We start from the raw sequence: 19,299 nt of genomic DNA, 5'->3' as shown, positions 1-19,299 counted from the left end.
CTGTGCCCCCTGCCCCGCTGCGGGGTCCCTGTGCTCTCTGTCCCGGGTGCGGGGTCCCTTTCTCACGGTGCGGGGTCCCTCTGCCCCAGCCGTCGGGGGGGGGGTCGGCACCCTCGCAGCTCGCCCCGACGGGGGTCCCCCCTCCCTTCCACCCGCTTCCCCAGTTCTCCCCACTCCGCCGCGGGGGGACACCGACCCCTTTTGTCCGTGGTGCCCGGCCCGCGGCAGGGGGGACGCGGCGGGGACACCGCATCCCCAAAGCTGCACCATCCCCGGGGAGCCCGTCCCGGGCCGGCGGGACTCACCGTCCTGGGGCGCTGCCTCGCTGCCGCTGCTGCCTCCCGACGGCTCCGGGATGGCCTTGCCGCTACCGGCGGGCGGCGGACCGGCCGCGGGGGTCCCGTTCATACCGGCCGCCACCTCCTCCAGGTCGAGGAGGTGGCTCACGCTGAAGTTTTTCCGGCTTTGAGCGTTTTCGGGCGGCTCCGGGCCGCGCACGGCGCCGGGGGCGAACGGCTTGTCCATGGCGAAGGCTGGCGCCGAGTCCATGGCTCCCACCCCCAGCCCGCAGCCCACCCCGAGGTGCCGGGCCGCTCCCCGGCCCCCTTCCCCCTCCCCCCCCCCCCCCCCCCCCCCAAAAAAAAAAAAAAGAGAAAAAATTATAATAATAATAATTTTTTTTAGATGGGGGGGGGGAAATAATCACAGCTGCCCTGTGAGTCCGGCTCCCTCCCCAGCCCCTGTTCCGCCTTGTGCTGACGTCTGGGGAAAAAACCACGCTCCCAGCCCAAACTTTCTTCCCCTGCTCTTTGCTCTGGAGCTGTTCAAACAAACGCCCCTGCTCTGAGCCGAGCGGGGCGGCCCCTCGCCCCCCCCCGGCCCTGCGACCTGCCCCCCTGCCAGGGACCGAGCCCCGCCGGCAGCCAAGCCGCGGAAAGGGGGGGCAGAGAGGGAGGGAGACCCGCTTTCCGCCCCCCTTTCTCTCTCCCTCTTACCCCATCCACATCACACCCCCCCAGCGCTGTTTTAAGTGCTTCTATCAACAAGTGTAAGTGGCTGCGCTCCGTGGGGAGGGATGGGGTGGGCTGGGAGAGGGGCTGGAGGGAGAGGTGACCCGCAGGTTAGCGGGGGACACGGCCCCCCTCCACCTCCAACCACTCCCCCTCCTCCGGTCCCCATCAACCCTGGAGCAAGGTCACCTCTCCTGGGAAAAGCCTGGCTCTCTCGCCTTAATGAGATAATTACGTCCTGCACCACAGTTAAAAACTCATAGGCTGCTTCCCTTGGGGTTAGAAAGAAACCTCCCTAATGAAAACCAGCCACCGGGAAAAAGGAGTTTTTCCTCTTTAAAATTATATATATATTTATATATATACATATATATACACACAGATATGCAGGGAGGAGGCAGTGGGAGGGAGGGAGAGGGGCAGACCCCGGGGCTGGTTGCTGGTGTCCGGAGAGGGCTGGGCTGGCGGCGATGAGCAGAAATCGAAGAGGTTAAACAATTATTCCTTCCGCTCGATTGCAGCCGCTCTCCTGCCCCGCCGCTGCGGGCACATATGGACAGGGCTGCGCAGGGTTCCACGCGAAACCTCCAAGCGAGATCGGCCGGCTCTGAGCTCATAAACATCGCTACTCCAGCACGGCCGAGGGAGGCAAACCCCTGGCTGAGTTATTTTAACATTTGTCGAAAGCTTTTCTTGCGCTCCCTTCCCCTTCAAGTCGGAGGCGTGCAGATTTTTAAGCCAGCCAGTGCTGCCAAATCTGATCTTCCTGACAGGGAAGCAGCTTCCCAGAGCTCTCCACCTTGGAAGGGGTGTAGCTGAAGGCAGATTTTGGCTCTCTCCAGCTCTGCGGGGGGCTCCTCCAGTGTGCAAACAAGCCAGCCCAACCTCTCTTCCCCCTCTTTTTTTTTTTGGGGGGGGTGGTCAATTTATTGGTTCTATTCGTCCAGTTTGCTGGCCCTAGGGGCACTCTGGGAGTCAGCTCCGGCGTTTGGTTCTGTCCCCTCGGCTGGTAAATCACGGGCTGGTGTCACACTGCTTCTGCTCCTGCTTCCCTGTGGGTGCTCCCAAAGATGGGAGTTTTGCCCCTGCCCAGCACCCAGCTGGACAGGTCCCTGTCCCACCGTGCAGGGCAGTTCTGCACTCTGTGGGTTTTAGAATGCAATAAATTGCCACCAACCTTCCTGGCTGCTCCGTGCTCTCAGGGAGGAGATGGCTGCATCACCCTGGGACCACCAGCCCTGGGGGACCCAGCACAGCCTCGTGCCACCCTTCCTTGTCCAGGTACCTGCTTGATCCTGCTTTTTTCCACCATGACTGCAGGGACAGACCCCTCCCAGGATGGGGATGACACCATGTCCAGGAAAAACTGCTCCAGGATCAGCCTGGGGGCTGGAGACCTCCCCTTGGAGGACAGTGACCCATCAGCAATGGGCACTGGTTGGCCAGGGCTGCTGAGGACCCCCATCCTTCCCCCCACATCCCCGTCTTGGCTCCAGAGGCTGGGAACATCTTGCTGTGATTATTTTGGGGGGGCTGTGGGGTGGCTGGTCTTGGCCCATGGAGGGGCGAGGGCAGGAGCGGGGGATGGAGCAGCCCCATCCCCGTTTACAACCCTCTTCCTCCTCCTTGTTTAGGGCCAGACCTTATTCTTGAACTGTCTGGCTTTTCCAGGGGAGACGGCTTTCCCTCAGTGCGCGGCATTAAATAATTAAATGGAGGGAATAATCGTCAGTGAAACCCCCTTGGGTTCGCACTTCCTCGGGCCCTGTGATTGCTGATATTTTTTTGGTTGAAATATGACCTTTTTTATGATCAAAGGGGATCAGAGTTCCAAAGGAAAGTTAAAAAAAAAAAAAAAGGGAGAAAAAAAAAAAGAGGGCAAGCATTTTCTTTTTTTCCCAGTCCTAGCGGTCTGGTAAAGTTTCTTTAGACATGCAAAGATTTACACACCTTTCTGCAGGGTGCCTTAAATTACCCTCCAACTCTTTACACATTTCCATGAGCAGAGCAAGAACAGTAAGTCATTGAGAAATTAACTGGCCTTTCAGTAATATCCCCTGTCGGCCTTTCAGAAGGAGAATGTCTAATGACTTTTTTGAAGTAGAGGTCAGGGTTTGCTTTTTTTAAATAAAACAATCTGTATTAATGCAATTTCCTTTTTAGCTGTAGGATTTGCCCTTTTTTTTCCTCAGCATCATTTTTTTTAACACCACCAGCCACACAAGGCATCCGAAGCAAGACCTGATTGCTTGAAACACGCACTCTTGGTGTTTCCTAACCCACTTGTGCAAGCTCTTCTCTTTTTTTTTTTTTGGTAAAAATTGTGGTTTAAAATGGACCTTGAAGCTGGCGAGGTGACTCCTGGCTTCGGGCAAAATGTGGGTGGTTCAGAGACAAAGCTGAGCAGGTTTGCTTTACCTGACACTGGGCACCTGGGTTTTGCTGAGCTGGGTGTGAGCTCTGAGTCCAGCTTTGCTGAGCCAGAGCTGTTGGACTGATGAACCAGAGGCACTGAATTGGCAGGGCTGTGCTGGGCTCCTCAGGGTGAGGATCTGCCTGGCCAGAGCCTGCCAGGTTTGCAACCCTTGGGATGAACGTGTTTCCATTTGCCAGTCCTTCATCTTCCTCTCAAAAAAAAAAGGTTTAAAATATTATAATTTTTGGTAATCTCACTTTCTGTTCTCCTGGGGCTTTCCTGGTATTTCTCTCGTGCTGTGCTAACACCTTGTGCTTCCATGGTGCTCAGCATGGCATGGGCCTGGATGTGCTCTGCCAGCCCCAGCCCCCTCCTCACCCCAAAACCGTGGGCTGGGGCAGTGCAGCATCCTTGGAGCACTGTCTGGGATGGTGCTGCTCCTTGGTCTTCCTTCCTAACATTCCCAAAATCTTGCCCTGTGGATGTTCTGGTGCAGAGAAACTGGGCTGGCTCATCCATAGCTGAAGGTTTTCTCTGACAGTGGAGCTGCACCTCTGCTGCACCGTGAGGAGGATGTTCGCAGTAAGGAGGTGGGAAAGAGGAGGTGTGGGGGATGGTGGGGGCTTGACAGTGCCTGCCCAGGACCCAGTAACCAGCTCTTGGGGTGGGTGCCGAGCCCCACGTCCTGCCCAGGACCCAGTAACCAGCTCTGGGGGTGGGTGCCGAGCCCCATGTCCTGCCCAGGACCCAGTAACCAGCTCTTGGGGTGGGTGCCGAGCCCCACGTCCTGCCCAGGACCCAGTAACCAGCTCTTGGGCTGGGGACCAGAGCACCCCCTCCAGCCCCAGCACCAGGGCATCGGGCAGGGGCCAGGGCAGTGACAGTCAGGGCCCACAGGGGTGACAGCCAGGGGTAATTGCTGGAGGAGTCCCCCATGCCCAGCCCTGCCCTTCCCAGCAGGAATGGTATTTCTGTATTCACTGAGCAACTCCTCTTTCTCCCTCCATCCCTGCCAGACCCCAAAAGTACAGCATGCCCTGGGCTGGCTCCTCTCCTCCTCCCCTCCAGCCCTCACAACCCCCCCATTCCCTCCTAGCTCCCTGTCTCTGCAGTCGGTGGCATTATAAAACACCCCAGCCAGCCCCTGGGTGAAGGTTTTTCTCCCAGCTTTCTCATTCCCTCTCTTTCTGCCTCTTTCTTTTGCTCTTTCTTTCTCTCCCTCTCTTTCTTTCCCTGCCAGGAATCCCAGTCAGTCCCAGATGAACCAATACTCTGTGGCTCTGCTATTTCCCTTTTATTCCCCCCCTCCTTCAACAGCGAGATGGGAAAAGAGTGAACTAAAAAAAAAAAAAAAAAAAAAAGAAAGAAAGAAAGAAAGAAAAAAATCAAAGCTGCACATATTGGATCCAGATGTGCTTACAGCCCTTTCCAGCAATTTAATTAAATTCCCCCAGACAGCCAGGAGGATTTCTTAATGATCAAATTTCCCTGGCTTTCCTCCTAAAATGCCCCTCTTTCTTCGGCTGGCTGTTGCTGTGTCTCCCTGATGGATGGCCAACTCGCATTCTTCCGAGTCCGCCCCGCCAAGGCCATGGGGAGGAAAGGGGCAGAGCCTGGCGCTGTTATTTCAGCCAGGCACTCAAACGCCCCATCCACCCATGGGGCCAGCAATGGCCCTGTTTGCAAAATTTCTGCTCCCAGGAGATGTGGGGATGGGGAGGCACCTCCCTGAGGGTCTGTGTCCTGTGGCGTGGTCACGGCAGGGACACTCCAGGGAAGGACTCCCATGTGCGTGGACTCGCCGTGCTGGTGGCGAGGGAAGGGTTCAGCCCATGGCTTTCCTGGTTTGCCACCTCCCAGGGCTGGTTTGGAGCCAGGTTTGGTCCCACACCGCATCTCCAAAGCCTCCTTTCAAGCGGGGGTTACCAGCATGGAGGCAAAGCCTCTGTGGGGCTCCTGAAGGCACATTTGGGCTGGCAAGGCCCTTTGGGGCATCCCAGTGTCCCCTCTCATCCCCAGGGACAGCACGGCTGGGGTCAGAGGCGGCAATGGGGTGACCCTGCCTTGCCAGCCCTCCTTTCCCAGCCAACAGCAGGAATGCAGCTGTGATTTCTCCCCAAAATGGTGTCTGATGGAGGCTGGACCCTGCACGGTCCCCACCAGTGCCACACAGACAGGGATGGGGTTTGTGTCTGGTGCTGCCACTGTAATTGTGGAGGGTCCAGGGTTTTCCTGGACTTTGGAGAGTTTGGGCTTTACTGGGAACGCAGTGGGCCCAGGGTCCAGCTTTACCCAGTGGCACAGGAGGCACTGGGTCTGGAATGAGGGTCTCAGCTGCCCAGCCCGCCCCAAGTGGGGTCCCCTCAGCGGCGCTGCTCTGGTTTGAAGCCAGCTCACAGAGGCTTGAAGCACCCTCTGGTGCAGAGGGACAAATCCCCACCGTCCCCCACTCTTCCTTGCTGCTTTCGCCCTCTGCTCCCTGCCCAGGGTTGGATGGGGTTATTTCCACCCCTATTCAGGAAAACTCGGGGATGACACCTCCCAAACCCGACCCAGGGGGGGCTGCTGGGCTGCAAAGGGGGGTCCAGGCCAGCTGCCTGTAGAGGTGCCACTGCACAGCACCAAGTCCCGGTGGCACGGGGGCCAGCAGCCACCCTGCAAAGGACCCTGCCCTGCCCTGCCCTGCCCTGAAGGTGGGCTCGGGGTCCAGGGTCTGCAGGCACTGGGGTCCCCCACCCAGGCACCCCACTTTGTGTGGGGAAGGGAAGGGTGGGAAACATGGGGGACCGTGACAGCATGTCAGAAAAATGCCCAGCCGGCGCGGCCTCCTCGCCCCCTCTGCCCCGGGGCCACGGCTGCCTGCTGGAATCTGGAAGCGCTCCACCGGAATAAAATAAATACGTAAATAGGAAACCCAAGGCGGCTTCAGTTATTGCCGTTCTCCAAAGCTCCCCGCGCTGGCAGATTCCACCAGAATAATAATAAAAATAATGATGATTATGATAATAGTGCCAATAAATCCTGGGATAATGTTTCCCCTGGTAGCTCTTGCAGCAGGGGAGGGCCCAGGCGCTGTGGGCAGCAGTACCAGAGTTATCCCCAGCCCCGGGGAGGCAGCAGCCACCGGGTGCCACCTCCCAGCAAACCCAGCCCGGCCTGGGTGGGTCCTCCAGAGCGGGGGGGACACCCGGGGAAAAGGGGGACAGCCAGGGATGGGGAACATCCGGGGGAAGGGACACCCGGGCGGGGGTTATCCAGGGGAAGGGACACCCAGGGATGGAGGACACCCATAGTGGGGGGACACATGGGGAGGGGGACATTCGAGGCAGGGGGGATCGCTAGGAGGGGGGAGGACAACGGGCAAGGGGATACTCGGGGCGGGACACCCGTGGGAGAGGGGACACCCGGGGAGGGGACAGCGGGGGAGGGGACACCGGGGGACAGAGGGGACAGAGGGGGACACCGGGGGAGGGGACACCGGGGGAGGGGACAGAGGGGGACAGAGGGGGAGGGGACAGAGGGGGGGTGCCGGGGGAGTTCCCCCCGCCCCCGCCCCGCGCGCGGCCGCGTGCTGCCCCCTGCCGGCTGCGCGCCGCTGCGGCCACGCCCCACCGAGGCCACGCCCACCGAACAGGCCACGCCTCCGAGTGACCACACCCACACTAGACCACGCCCCCCCATGCGGGCCCCGCCCCGGCGCTCCCGGCGGGTTCCGGTTCCGGTTCCGGTTCCGGTTGCGGTTGCGGTTCCGGTGCCCAGGCAGGTGAGGGGCGGCAGGGCCGGGGGTGATCCGTGAGGGGAAGGCGGTGCTCGGGCCGCCCTTCCCTCCCCGTGCTGCTCGGCGAGTTCGGGGCCGGTGGCGGGCGTTGCACTGGAATTTTGGAGCGTTTTTTTGTGAAAACGAACTGGGGTTTATAGACTCGTTTGGGGTTTTTTTTTTTCCCCGCTGTAGTCTGATCTACCTCTTCAGAGGAAGGAGTGATGAGTGTGTTTAATAGATCTAAAAATATATGTATGCAGCCCACTCAACCTGTCAGGAGTGCTGCATACCCATATTCATTTATTTATTTGTTTACACGTACGCGCTAATAATAACATAAATATTCCGGCTGCGAAGTATTGTAAAACAAACAAAGAAACAAATTACTTTTATTTTTTATTAGCTTATTTGACTATTGAACTTAAGTAAAGAATGATAAGGAAATGAAAATGTATGTTTTACAGAACTTTCGTGTAGGCAGGGTCCTGTTGTTCATCCTGCTGGGGTCTGGGGGCTCCTGGCCTTGCCTCCCCGTGGGGTGCGGGGAGATTTAGGGGCTTCCTGGGGTTGCACCCAGTGCGCTGGGGAGTTGGTGATCCCTGGGGTGGCTCCAGCCCCCTCTCCCACAAAAACCAGGCCGGGCTTTGCTGGTTGCAGACACCCCGGGGCGCTCAGAGCACCCCCAGCCTGCGGGGGGTCGTGGCAGAGCCTCTGCACCAGGGCTTTGTCCCCAGCCTGGGCTCCGCCTGGATGCTGTGCCCAGATAACGGCAGCTTGCAGCTCTGAGTGCAGGAGATAATTTGGAGACACCAAATTGGTGTGTGGGAGGAGATCCCTGCGCTGGGCCGGGCTGCCTTTTATATAAGGAGGGGGGACGCTGTGTTTTCTTCTCTGTTCAGATCTGCTGAAGGCCTTGTTTGTTTGGAAAGGAGAGAAGAGCCCCTTGGAGAGGGGGCCTGGCTGCGGGAGGACAGTGGTGCCGTGCTGGAGGCCCCCGGCGGGCTGGGCACGGGCAGAGCACGATGCCTTTCCTGCACGGCTTCCGCAGGATCGTCCTGGAGTACCAGCCCCTGGTGGATGAGCTCCTGGGGCTGCTGGCCATGCCCAACACGGAAAGGCAGAGCTCCCTGGAGAGGTAACGACAGGGGGCCCAACACCCTGGGGTGTTTTTGGGGGATAGCTGGAGCTCAGGGATGTGGCTGAAGTTGGACAGTGTTGGTTTGGGACAGCCCCCAGTCCTGGGGAGCAGCTCATCCCACAGAACCTCCTTTTGCTGCTGTTCTTTGGGAATGTGGAGGTGGAGCAAGGCAAACACAGGAGCTATGGGTGCTCCCCAGGAACAGCCCTTTCTGCCTGACTCCTGGCAATAAAGCCTAAGCTGGGGCTCAGCTGAGGCCCTGAAGCTGCTGTGTAACCCCACAAGCAGCAGGTTGGAGACCCAGTGGGTACAGGACCAGAGGGGAGACCAGGGATCTTTCTCCCTGGGGAGAGCAGGGATTTTTCCTTCTTCCCTGGTGCCGCTTTGACCCTTGCACACCTGAGCTGTGTTCACTGAGTAACTGGAGGGTTTTTGTGTGTCTCAAGCCCTGCCTGCCTGGACGGTGACAGGAGCCAGCTCTCAGCTGTGAGAAGAGTCCTGGAGAGGGAGACCCACTCCCCATTTTATCAGGAAGGTGTGAGCTATGCCCTGCTGAAGGTCACCGAGCTGGGGCTCGTCCCTGCTGCAGAAATCCTCCTGGAATTCGGTGCTGACCTCAGCTTTGAAGGTGAGGCTGGTGGGAAGGGGGCTGGGCCAGGAGGAACCAGCAGATGAGAAGCTGCCCTGGGCAGTGGAGATAGCTGGAGCAGAAAGAGGAGGTGCTACCAGCTCAGACCACTCCTGCTCCTTGCTGGAGTAGTGTGGATGTGCCTTGTGGAGACCCAGCCGCAAGGATGGACTGAGGGACGCCAGGGACTTGGGGGCTTTTGGCAGGATAGAGTCATTGGAACAGCAGGACCCAGGGTGCGTGTGACAGCCGTGTTTTCACAGGCATCGCTGTGCTCCCAGGGCCCTCCCCAGCTGTCCCCTTCCACTCTTGGCAGGTGCCGGGGCTATTTTGGGGAGGTCCTTTGTTCTCTCTGACTGTTCTTGTTCTCAGACCCAGTCACCTACTACACCCCCCTGCACATCGCGGTGCTCCGCAACCAGCCGGATGTGGTGGAGCTCCTGGTGCACCACGGCGCCGACATCAACCGCAGAGACCGGGTACGGCTTTGCTGCCTGGGCACAGCCAGGCTGAGCCCCCCCAAGCCCCAACCCACTGGTCTGGGGTGTGGGGACAGCCCTCCTGCTTCCCTCCTCCTGAGCCTCACCATGTGCTCGTTCCCCTTGGCACATCCCTGTGCCCGCTGTCCCTAGTGCTCTGATGCTGTGGCAGAAGGTCAAGTTGCCTTTGGCCAAGATAAAACCCAACAGCAACTCCCTGGACACACTCCCAGTCTTCAATATTTACCAGTGGTTTTTAACTGTTTTGCAGATCCATGAGAGCAGTCCCCTGGATCTGGCCAGCGAGGAGCCTGAGCGGTTGCCGTGCCTGCGGCGGCTGCTGCAGCTGGGGGCCAGCGTCAACGCTGCTGACAAGAACGGTCTGTGTGCCCTGCCCAGCTCCCCCAGCTGAGGGTGGGCTGGGGTGGGGCACAGGGGCTGGGGCCATTCGCTGCTGCACTTGCTCCCTGCTTATGGACGGGTTTGGGAGTTGGGAGCAGGCTGGCAGAACCTCCCTGTGCTTGGTATTCTCTCCTGGTGTGCTGGCTGTGTGAAAAGGGCTGAACCCAGCTCTGTGCAGTCCAGGGGAGGTGGGATGGGGCTGTGCCTCTGTAGTCCTGTGGTGCCCACTTATTCTAAAACTCACTCCACTGTGGCACATGTACGCACTGAGGCTACCATTAGTCTTGCATGTGTGGCCTGTGACTGTCCCCAGGGCTGGGCACCATCATGGGAACAGTGGAAGGCTCTGCCAGAAGTGTTGCTACTCCCTGTGTTTGGCTGTGGGTGGGGTGGATTGTTTTCCTTCCTGCCTTTTGGCGTGTCACCCTGTTGTCCTGTGACTGACTGACTGCTCCACTGCAGGGAAGACAGCACTGCTGCATGCCCTGGCCAGCAGTGACAGTGGCCAGATCCACAACACTGATAGCATCCGTCTTCTGCTGGAAGGAGGTAAGGAAAACCTTCTCCCCTTTCTGGGCTGGCTGATTCTTTGTGCAGGACCAGGCACTGCCCTCCTGACTCCTTTATGTTCCCACTGGATCAGAGTAAAGCCCAGGGGCGCTGGAGTTGGTGCTGGCCTGGCCCCATGCTCTACAGTGTCAGTTACGTTCTCTGTCCCCTCCTGCAGGCGCAGACGTCAGGGCCGCCACCAAAGATGGTGACACCGTCTTCACCTATGTCATCTACCTGCTGGGAGAGATGCCCTACAGCCGCACCGACGAGGAGGCTGAGGACATCGAACGCTTCTGCTTTCGTGTCACGCAGCTGCTGCTGGCCCATGGTGCCAACCCCAGCGAGTGCCCAGCCTCAGAGTCCCTCACACACTTCTGCTTAAAAAGCTTCAATGACTACTTCCCACTGCTGCGGTTCTTGCTGGAATCAGGTGCTGCCTACAACTGCTCCCTCCATGGTCCCTCGTGCTGGTCCGGCTTCCACATCACCTTTGAGCACCTCTGCTGGCACCTCAGTCGCTTAGACGATGAAACCTATTCCACAGACCTCATCCAGAAGGGTCAGACTCTGCTGGAGCTCATGATGGCCAGTTCACAAGCCATCCAGCTGCCCAGCAATTTTGAGGTCAACACCAGCAGCTGTAGGTCCCATGGGGAGAAGGTCCAGACTCTGTTCCGCTCTCTGAAGCAGCTGGAGCGCTCGCCACAGGCACTGAAACACCTCTGCAGGGTGTTCATCCGGCAGCGCCTGAAACCATGGCCAGTGGATGACAAAATCAAGGCTCTGCCTCTCCCAGACCGGCTGAAGTGGTACCTCCTCATTGACCACACTGCTGCTGGGCACGAAGACCTCTGAGCCTGACAGTGCCTCTCTGTCTGCTCCCTCCACAGTCCTGCTGTGCCTACAGCCACCATATCTCTGCTCTGGGACAGTTTTCTCTGCAGGAAGAGGTGCTGCCCATGGAGTCCTTCTCTGTGGCATTCTGGGGGATGTTTTTTTGGGCACAAAGTCACACGTGTTTGTGCAGGTCTCATTGCTCTGGGGCACACCATGGGGAGGCAGGCAGAACTCCTGGGCATGGGGGAGCTGGATACTGGGGCTGATTTGGGGGGAGATTAAGCAAAGGCCTGGGGTCAGGATCAGTGGGTTGGGGCTGTGACTGGACAGGCAGCCTGTCCCCTCTCTCCCAGCCCCTGCCATGGGTGGGTGATGCAGTGCCTTAGGTGTCCAGTGGAGTTGAGAGATGCCTTGGGGTGCTGGGAGAAGGAAGAGGTGTTCTGGCATTTCTGCCTCTGGTCCTGGTGGTGGAGGCAGGTCCAGCATCATCCTGTGGGTGTGGATGCCTTCCTTGCTCAGTGCGGACTTCTGAAACCGGGGATGGGAGTGAAGGGAAGCGGGGCTGGCAGCAGTGCCTGACTGCTCCACACCCTGAGTTTCTGCACCCCATCCTGGCACGGAGGACCATCCACCAAGGACATCTCAGAGCTGCTGGGCTCCAAAACACACAGACAGATGTTTCCTAACTTTGTGGTGTGCTCCCTGTGCAAGGATGAGGAATGGGCAGCCAGCAGCTGAGTGCCTTGTGCCTCCCTCCCCAGTTCTTGGCTCTTTCCCTTGGTGACTGCTCCCAGGATCTTGTTCTCCAGTGCCTCCTTCCCAGGAACAAGAACTTGCTGCACCTGGAGGGCTCGTGTTCCAGCCTTGCCACAGCTGCCTGGCTCCCCTTTCCAGGCACCTGCTTCCTCATGACGTGCCAAAGACTGGCCACAGAGCTGAGCCCCACACAGTTTTGTTGGTTTGTATTTTGTTTGTCATGGGGGACAGATGCAGGAGATGAAAAGAGGGAAAAAATCTGTTCTGATTAAAGACAGTTTGTATCAGGTGGATCTGGGATTTGGCTGCAGTGCCATTGCCCTCCTGCCAGCACTGAGTTTGACCCTCTCCTGCTCCATGGAACTGGAGCTGTGCATCCTGATGAACTGGTGTTTAAAAAAACCCAGTAATGTGATAAAATTCTGCCCTGATGTCTGGAATGGGAACTGAACAATTAAATGAGGCCTTTTAAAATAACAACAGGGGCTTGTTTTTCCTGCAGGAGAGGTGGGGTGGAGGACAGGGATGGGGGGATGGCTGGAGGGTCGAGCTGCAGCAGACTCTGCACCTGGGCTCACCCCTGGCATGCTGCTGTGCCAGCGTTGGCCACCTTGGGCCAGTGGCCAGACTTAGGTAAATAAAGGAATATGGCTGAAGAGGAGATGGGAGTGTTCAAAGCCAGGTGATGGTGTGGAGTGCTGGGGGAGCAGCTGCAGTGTCACAGTGACAGAGCTGGAGGTGACGGGCTGGAGGGGTCTGGGAGCAGCTCAGACCACACCAGTGCACTCCCAGGGCTGCAAGGCTTTGTCTGGAGGAGGATGTGGGGGACTCAGGGTAACACACTTAAGACAATGCCCATGTAGGAAACCTGCTCAGGGGTTTAAAGGCCCTCAAAGCCCCAGAACCTGGAGTTGCCTCCCCACTCCAGCACAGGGAAACAGCAGAGGTTCCTCCCCTTTACCTTGCCCAGCTCACTGCTGATCAGCAGGAAGGGGTCTAACACCCAAGCAAAGAATGGAGCCCAGATCATCCCAAAAGTGCCCCAAGCTCCTGTTCATGAGCCCCACACTCACAGGAGCCCTGTGCACTGCAGTCAGCAACCTGCTGCTGCCCATAGATACCTCGTGCATGGGAGACCCTCTTGGTCCTGTCCAGAGCCCCCGAGGGTGGCACAGAGCCAACATGCATCCGAAAAAGCCCACGTGCAGAAGTGCAACAGCAGGAAAATGTATTTGGCAAACACCTCTTTTCACAAACAGCAGCAACTTGGAAGACAAAGTCCCGTCCTTGTCACCAGCCCCTGGAAGGGGAGTCACGACACGGGAGAGACCTTCTCCCGCTGCCCTCATCTCATGGCAAAGGTGTAGACGTGGTAGATCTCATCAGGGAAGTTCTCCTGGCGCTCCTCGGCCAGGAGGTGCAGCCCAGCTCTGCGGATGATCTTACGGACCACGTCCAGGTCCCGGCAGACGCTGCTGTCCACATCGTCCATGATCACACCCTCCTGAGCCATGTTGTCCTTGATGACCACGATGCCATTGGGCCGCAGGCCGGCACGGCAGCGCTTCAGGAAGTCGGAGAGGTGGTTGTCAGTGAGATGTCCTGGAGGGGCAGAGCAGTGGTTAGAGGGCACAGAGTGACCAAGGCAAGGAAACCCAGAAGCTGCATTTAGGATCCCTCCTGATGCAAGTAGCCAAATACTTGAGCCATTTGCAGGGAAAGCTTTAGCTTGAGGGCATCCAACTTGTGTCTCACTACTCAGCTCCATCCAACCCACACCTCCGCTCTGGCCTCTGAGGGCTTGGCGGAAAAGACCCTTGGGGGAAAAAGTACAGTGCCCCTCCATGGGATGGGGGGCAGCTGCCCACCCCAGGCCCCCACCCATGCTGTGATGCTCATCCTTCATGAAGACCTCAAGCTGCTCTCCCCAGTGCGTAGGGCACCTGCCCCTCAAGGGAAGGGGACAGGCTGGAAAGACCCCGCAAGTGGAGTGACCCTCACCGATGACCCACTGGATCCAGATGACATCATAGGAGTTTGGCTCGGGGCTGAAGTCCTGGAGGCCACAGCAGAAGTAGTTGCGCACCCGCCTGCCCTCCTCACCCAGGTAGCTCTTGGCCTTGGTGAGGAAGTCCTCTGTCACATCCACCATGTCCACTGTCTTGAAGAGGGGCAGCAGCAGCCGCTTGGTGATCCGGCCAATGCCAGCCCCGCAGTCCAGAGCACGGGTTGTCCCCGTCCGGTTGGGGCCATCCTGCAACAACGACCGTGAGGGGCTGAATCCCACTGTGAGGTACCCACAGAGGACAAACAGGACAACCACACAAGGCAGGACTGGGATATAGGGAATCCATTGCAGGGCAAAGGTCTCCTAGCATGTAACAGAGGATCCCATGGAGCAAGTCAGAGGGAAGAGCCCAGCTCCACACTAGAAGGGTGGGGTTTTAGGAGCACAACAAACTGTGCCACCTACCCGCAGAAACCTCTGCAGGAACTTCCTGGAGCTGTTGATGTCGATGCTGGAGATGTGGCCATAGCCCCCCAACATGCCATCCACCGTGGCGGGCACATCCTTCCAGTACTTCTCCGCCTTGGAGTAAAACTCAAACTCGTTCTCCACCACCTCGCTGGTCATGCTGGCCAAGGGCACGCGCCCACACGGGACTCGCTGCTCCCCTGGGATGGGAGAACCCCAAACCAGGGAGGAATGAGTCAGCTCTGCCAGTACCCCACATCTGTTTATCACCCCTTCCCCCTCCCCAGGGCTACTGCAAACTCCAAAAACATTCAGCTGAGAGCAAGAAGGAACAAAGATCTAAATCCTGGTATTTTCTGGAGACCAACAAACCCAAAATCCCTCCCTGGGCAGATGCCTCAGCCAGAACAGGCATGGCAGAGCCCTGCTCAGCAATACACCCAATTAGATGATTCTTTTTTAAGGCTGACCCACCCTTTTCACCTCTTCTGCCTCTCCTTTCCCTGTCTTAACATTTTACAGATTACATGTTTATGTGTGGCGACAACCCCATCAGTCACCTCCAATTACATCTGGAGTTGCTAAAAATTATCCTGAGCACCTACCTGAGGATTGTAAATCTCAGCCGTGACCATAAGTTAGATATTTGCAATATAATAAAGTCAAGGTATAATCAGCAATACAAGCTATAAATCCCCCCCAGGCATCTCATAATTCAAACCACTGTGGATTTGATTAACTGCACTGGGGATTAGAAACTAGATTTAAGGTGGCCAAAGGGTAAATTCAAGGACTTCAAACACCTTTACAAATAAAGAAATATATAGTGTTCGTGGCTTGAATTTGCTGGCAAATATCCCATTAGACACAAAACCTTTTCTATAGCAGCTTAGACAGGTTTGGTGGCCCCATGTGGCCTTGAACAGCCTGGGGATAGGAAAGGGGGACGTGGCATCTCAACTTACAGGTCACCGGTGGAAATCCAGTTTGGCTCAGTGGTGCCAGGAGCCGGTCTGCGCTGTGATCTAGGAGCAGAGAAGATGCAATTTAAGTGCCAAATCACCCCTCCAGCCCTGTAAGCGTGACCGTGGCCTGAGGAAACCACAGGTAAGAGCCACCCCAGCCCCACAGACATGCTCCTGGGGAGACTGGGGGACAGCTGCTGCTGATGCCCCTTAGCTCAAAAGCTGAGCCATGAGTGTAGCCAGTGCACGGAGGGTTCTGCCTCCACTTTCAGCAGTGCTCCTGTCTGATCTCACAAGCTGGGACCCAGGCTCACCCTCCCGGCAGTGTCCGCATTCCTTGGCCCTGGGTTTGGATTGGTGAGACCCTGGTGACTCATTTTTCAGGGTCACAGGCTACCAGCACAGGTGGAGAGCACCCAGCACCCAGAAGATGGCTCTACCCACCTCCCTTAACCCGAACCTAAACCTGGAGCCGAACCCTTCCTGCTGCCCCGGGAGCCCCTGACACGCGGCCGGTGCCCGTGGAGGTGCGGGCAGGTGAAGGCCGGGACTCGCCCCACGCACCCCGCAGCCGTGGGGAAAAGGTCACACGGCGTGGGGGGGTCACCTCAGTGTGGGGCCCTCTGCCCGAGCCCGAGGGCGATCGCAGGCCGGGGAGCGGCAGGGGAAGGGGGTGCGGGTGCGCGGGCGGGGGGTCCCCAGGCCGAGGGGAGGGGGGCTGTGGCTGTGCCGCCATGGGGGGCACGGGGGTCCCGTCCCGGGCCCGAGGGGTGTTACACCAGCCCTATGCGGTGCGAGGGGGCGGTCCCCGGTGCAAGGCCCAACCGGGCCCTTTCGCCTCCCGCCCATCGGGGATGAGCCCTCCCCCGCGCTCCAGGCCCGCGGTGCTGTGGACCCCGCGGGCCGCCGGGTGCAGCCCTACCCCGGATCCGGCCCGGGCAGCTCCTCCGGCCCCTCCCCCCCCCCCCCCCCCCCGCGGCCCGCGGGGGGGGGACGTGCCGGTAGTGCCGGGGGGTGCCCGGTGCCGCCGCTCCCGCCGCTCCCTCGGGCCGCGGCCGCGACCCCCGGGCCCCCCCGTTACCTCCGGCCGCGGCCGCGCGCTGCCCCAGCACGGGACGGGCGGCCGCGGGGACCAACCGGACGGCGGCGTGGCGGTGACGTCACGGTGACGTCACGGGACGGGCCCTGCCCCGCTGTCCCACTGCTGCCCGCGCGGGGGCGCTCCGGGACGGGGGTCGGGGGTGGTCAGCGGTGGGGCGGACTGGGATGGACTGGGGCGGACCGGGGCGGACCGGGATGGATTGGGACGGACTGGGACGGACTAGAACGGACTGGGATGGATTGGGGCGGACTGGGACAGGCCGAGCAACCCAAGAGGTACCGCGCGGTTCTTGAGGGGCAGGCTGGCAGGGGAGCCCGGCCGGGTGGCACCGGCGTGGCAGGACTTGGGGTCGCCAGAACAAGCAGCCGCGGGAGTGTCCTGGCCGGGCTACCCGCGTGTCGCCGTCCCAGCTCCTGCTCCTGCCCCCGGCCCCGGCCCCGGTCCTGTCCCGCCGTTGTCCTTGCGTCCGTTCCTTGTCCCGGTCCCGTCCCATCCCCTCCCGCCGTGTCCAAGTGCGGGCGCCAGGGGGCGCTGTTGTCCCGCCGTTGCGCCGCCGCCGCCGCGGGAACTTCGGAGCGTCCTGAGGGGAGCGGGGCCCGCTCGTGCCCGGCACCGACAGAGCCCGGTACCGACAGAGCCCGGCACCGATAGAACCCGGTACCGACAGAACCCGGCACCGGCAGAGCCCGGCACCGACAGAACCCGGTACTGATAGAGCCCGGTACCGACAGAACCCGGCACCGGCAGAGCCCGGCACCGACAGAACCCGGTACTGATAGAGCCCGGTACCGACAGAACCCGGTACCGACAGAGCCCGGCACCGACAGAACCCGGTACTGATAGAGCCCGGTACCGACAGAACCCGGCACCGACAGAACCCGGCACCGACAGAACCCGGTACTGATAGAGCCCGGTACCGACAGAACCCGGCACCGACAGAACCCGGTACTGATAGAGCCCGGTACTGATAGAACCCGGCAGCGACAGAACCCGGGAGCGACAGAGCCTGGTACCGACAGAACCCGGTACTGATAGAACCCGGCACCGACAGAGCCGGTACCGACAGAACCTGGTACTGATAGAACCCGGTACCAACAGAACCTCGTACTGATAGAACCCGGCACCGACAGAGCCCGGTACCGATAGAACCTGGTACCGGCAGACGCCGGCACTGACAGACCCGGTACCGACTGACATCCCCCAGCACTGGCCCCTCGTATGCCCCTTCACGTGCCCACCCAGTGCCCAGTGCGGGCACTGATCCCAGTGCTCCCAGTGTCCCCAGCCCTCCCGTGCCCTCCCTGCCTGGTCCTGCCGAGCCAGCATGGGGAGCTGAGGCCCGACGGGCTCATCACAGCCGTGTCCCCCTCCCCAGTGCAGCTGAGACCATCCCCTTTTGGGGTCTCATCCCACCCCGCGATACCCTCACCCCAGCAGGACAGGGTTAATGGGACCTGGGGGTGCCCAAGCCCTTCGGAAGAGGATTGCTGTGGGGACAGTGACAAAGCTGGGTTGGCTACAGTCGTGTCTGTGGGGAATGGAGGCTGGCGTGGATTCTCTGGTGTCTAATATGGGCTGATTCCTTCCCTCACTTTCCCCAGAAACTGAGTTTCACGAAACCTGTAGGGACAAAATCTGCATGAAATCACTGAACGCTATCAGAAGGCAGTGGCAACAGGGGCAATGCTGCATGGGCACAGGGGGAGAAGGGCCCGTTCCCAGCACCCACCTATCCCAAAATATCCTAATGGCCCAAGCAAGGTCTTGCTGTCCCCAAAACAGAGCTGCTCACACCATAGCCATCCAGAAATCCATGGTAAACCAGGATGTGGCTTCCAGGACAGAGCCCCTTGCCATCCTTCCATGGGACATATGCAGAAGGGGAGTCCTCACATTTGGGCAAGCAGCCATCACCCTGGGACAGCTTTTGGGCCCCCAGGTCCCCTGAGTCCTTGTGAAAGGACCTGAGTGTGCTGGGGACAGCAGCGACCTGAGCTGGGGGCTGAGACAAGGAGTGTGTGTTTAGTCAACTGCAGAGCAGGGGACACAGTCAGAGCATCTCTATGCACAAAAAGCACTGCTTGCACCCCACTTTGTTTTTCAGATTTTAAAGAAGCAAGGCTCTTTGTCACCAGGGAGAGGACACTGAGCACAGGGTGGTGGCACCTCGCTGCTCACAGGCAGGAGGGGTGTTTGGGAGGTGCCTGGGGGTGAGTGTCCCCATGCACAGGCACCTGAATGACCCAAACCCACCAGTTTTCCCCTCACCAAAGCTGCCAGCAGCCATTGCATCGCTCCAGTTGTCACCTGTGTTTTCAAGCAGGCAATGGGCACCTGCATCCCATCCATGCCACCTATTTTCCATGGTGCCTGCAGTATTTGCTCCCTCTGCTTCCCCAACAAAAGACACTTTTATCCTTCATTTCACTGAGCTGCACTGGGGCTCCTGAAGACTCTTTCCATTAAGCCCCAGCCACCTCCTCCATCCTCCCCTGTTGCCAAAACCCTTCATGATGGCAGGAAGGGAACGGTGCTCCCATCCCTTCCAGGGGCTGGGGCTCTGCTTTGGCCCCTCAGATTACAAGGAAACCTGCAGCAGTTGCCTTAACTCAGGGACAGATCTTGTTTGCAAATGTTCCTTTTGATTTTATATTATTATTAATTTCATTAAGGTAAGAGAGTGTGGCTGAAAATTAAAAGGAAAACTGAACTGAGTGTCCTTGAGCTCACCATGTTCCTGAGCTCAGCTGAGGGTTAGGGTCCCAGCATTGAGGACTC

The 19,299-nt window shown here is 59.0% G+C and overlaps 3 protein-coding genes across 7 annotated transcripts in view; 1 reads left to right on the top strand and 2 right to left on the bottom strand.

Annotated features, from left to right (window-relative positions):
• PRRX2 (paired related homeobox 2) overlaps nt 1-581 on the bottom strand; it is a 15,140-nt gene extending 14,559 nt beyond the window's left edge. Inside the window, exon 1 of the mRNA XM_042052044.1 lies at nt 306-581. Within this exon, the coding sequence (XP_041907978.1) occupies nt 306-549 (244 nt within the window). The 5' untranslated portion in view covers nt 550-581. The remainder of the gene's footprint in view (nt 1-305) is intronic.
• Nucleotides 582-7,126: 6,545 nt separating this feature from the next.
• ASB6 (ankyrin repeat and SOCS box containing 6) lies at nt 7,127-12,458 on the top strand. Of its 2 annotated transcripts, none has more exons than XM_042052005.1 (7): nt 7,127-7,189; nt 8,116-8,321; nt 8,771-8,952; nt 9,325-9,431; nt 9,703-9,811; nt 10,296-10,382; nt 10,561-12,458. In XM_042052005.1, the coding sequence occupies exons 2-7, from the start codon at nt 8,209-8,211 to the stop codon at nt 11,238-11,240; spliced, it is 1,278 nt and encodes a 425-aa protein (XP_041907939.1). In that variant the 5' UTR covers nt 7,127-7,189; nt 8,116-8,208; the 3' UTR covers nt 11,241-12,458. The 2 variants fall into 2 exon arrangements, with proteins under 2 accessions (XP_041907939.1, XP_041907940.1); XM_042052006.1 differs by having other exon boundaries at nt 7,142-7,189; nt 8,086-8,321.
• Nucleotides 12,459-13,189: 731 nt separating this feature from the next.
• On the bottom strand, nt 13,190-16,577 carry NTMT1 (N-terminal Xaa-Pro-Lys N-methyltransferase 1). Of its 4 annotated transcripts, none has more exons than XM_042052009.1 (5): nt 16,501-16,577; nt 15,420-15,479; nt 14,452-14,654; nt 13,980-14,232; nt 13,190-13,580 (listed from the first exon to the last, which is right to left on the bottom strand). In XM_042052009.1, exons 3-5 carry the CDS (start codon nt 14,611-14,613, stop codon nt 13,324-13,326), a joined length of 672 nt encoding a protein of 223 aa, XP_041907943.1. In that variant the 5' UTR covers nt 14,614-14,654; nt 15,420-15,479; nt 16,501-16,577; the 3' UTR covers nt 13,190-13,323. The 4 variants fall into 4 exon arrangements, with proteins under 4 accessions (XP_041907943.1, XP_041907944.1, XP_041907942.1 ...); XM_042052010.1 differs by lacking the exon at nt 16,501-16,577 and adding an exon at nt 16,419-16,439; XM_042052008.1 differs by lacking the exon at nt 16,501-16,577 and adding an exon at nt 16,342-16,364.
• Nucleotides 16,578-19,299: the final 2,722 nt, after the last annotated feature.

Source organism: Corvus kubaryi, unplaced genomic scaffold (genome assembly GCF_017639235.1).
Source record: "Corvus kubaryi isolate FWS band 111438036 unplaced genomic scaffold, C.kubaryi_AGA036_p1.0 78, whole genome shotgun sequence".
Lineage (NCBI taxonomy): Eukaryota > Metazoa > Chordata > Aves > Passeriformes > Corvidae > Corvus > Corvus kubaryi.
This window is presented reverse-complemented; position numbering and strand designations above follow the sequence as displayed.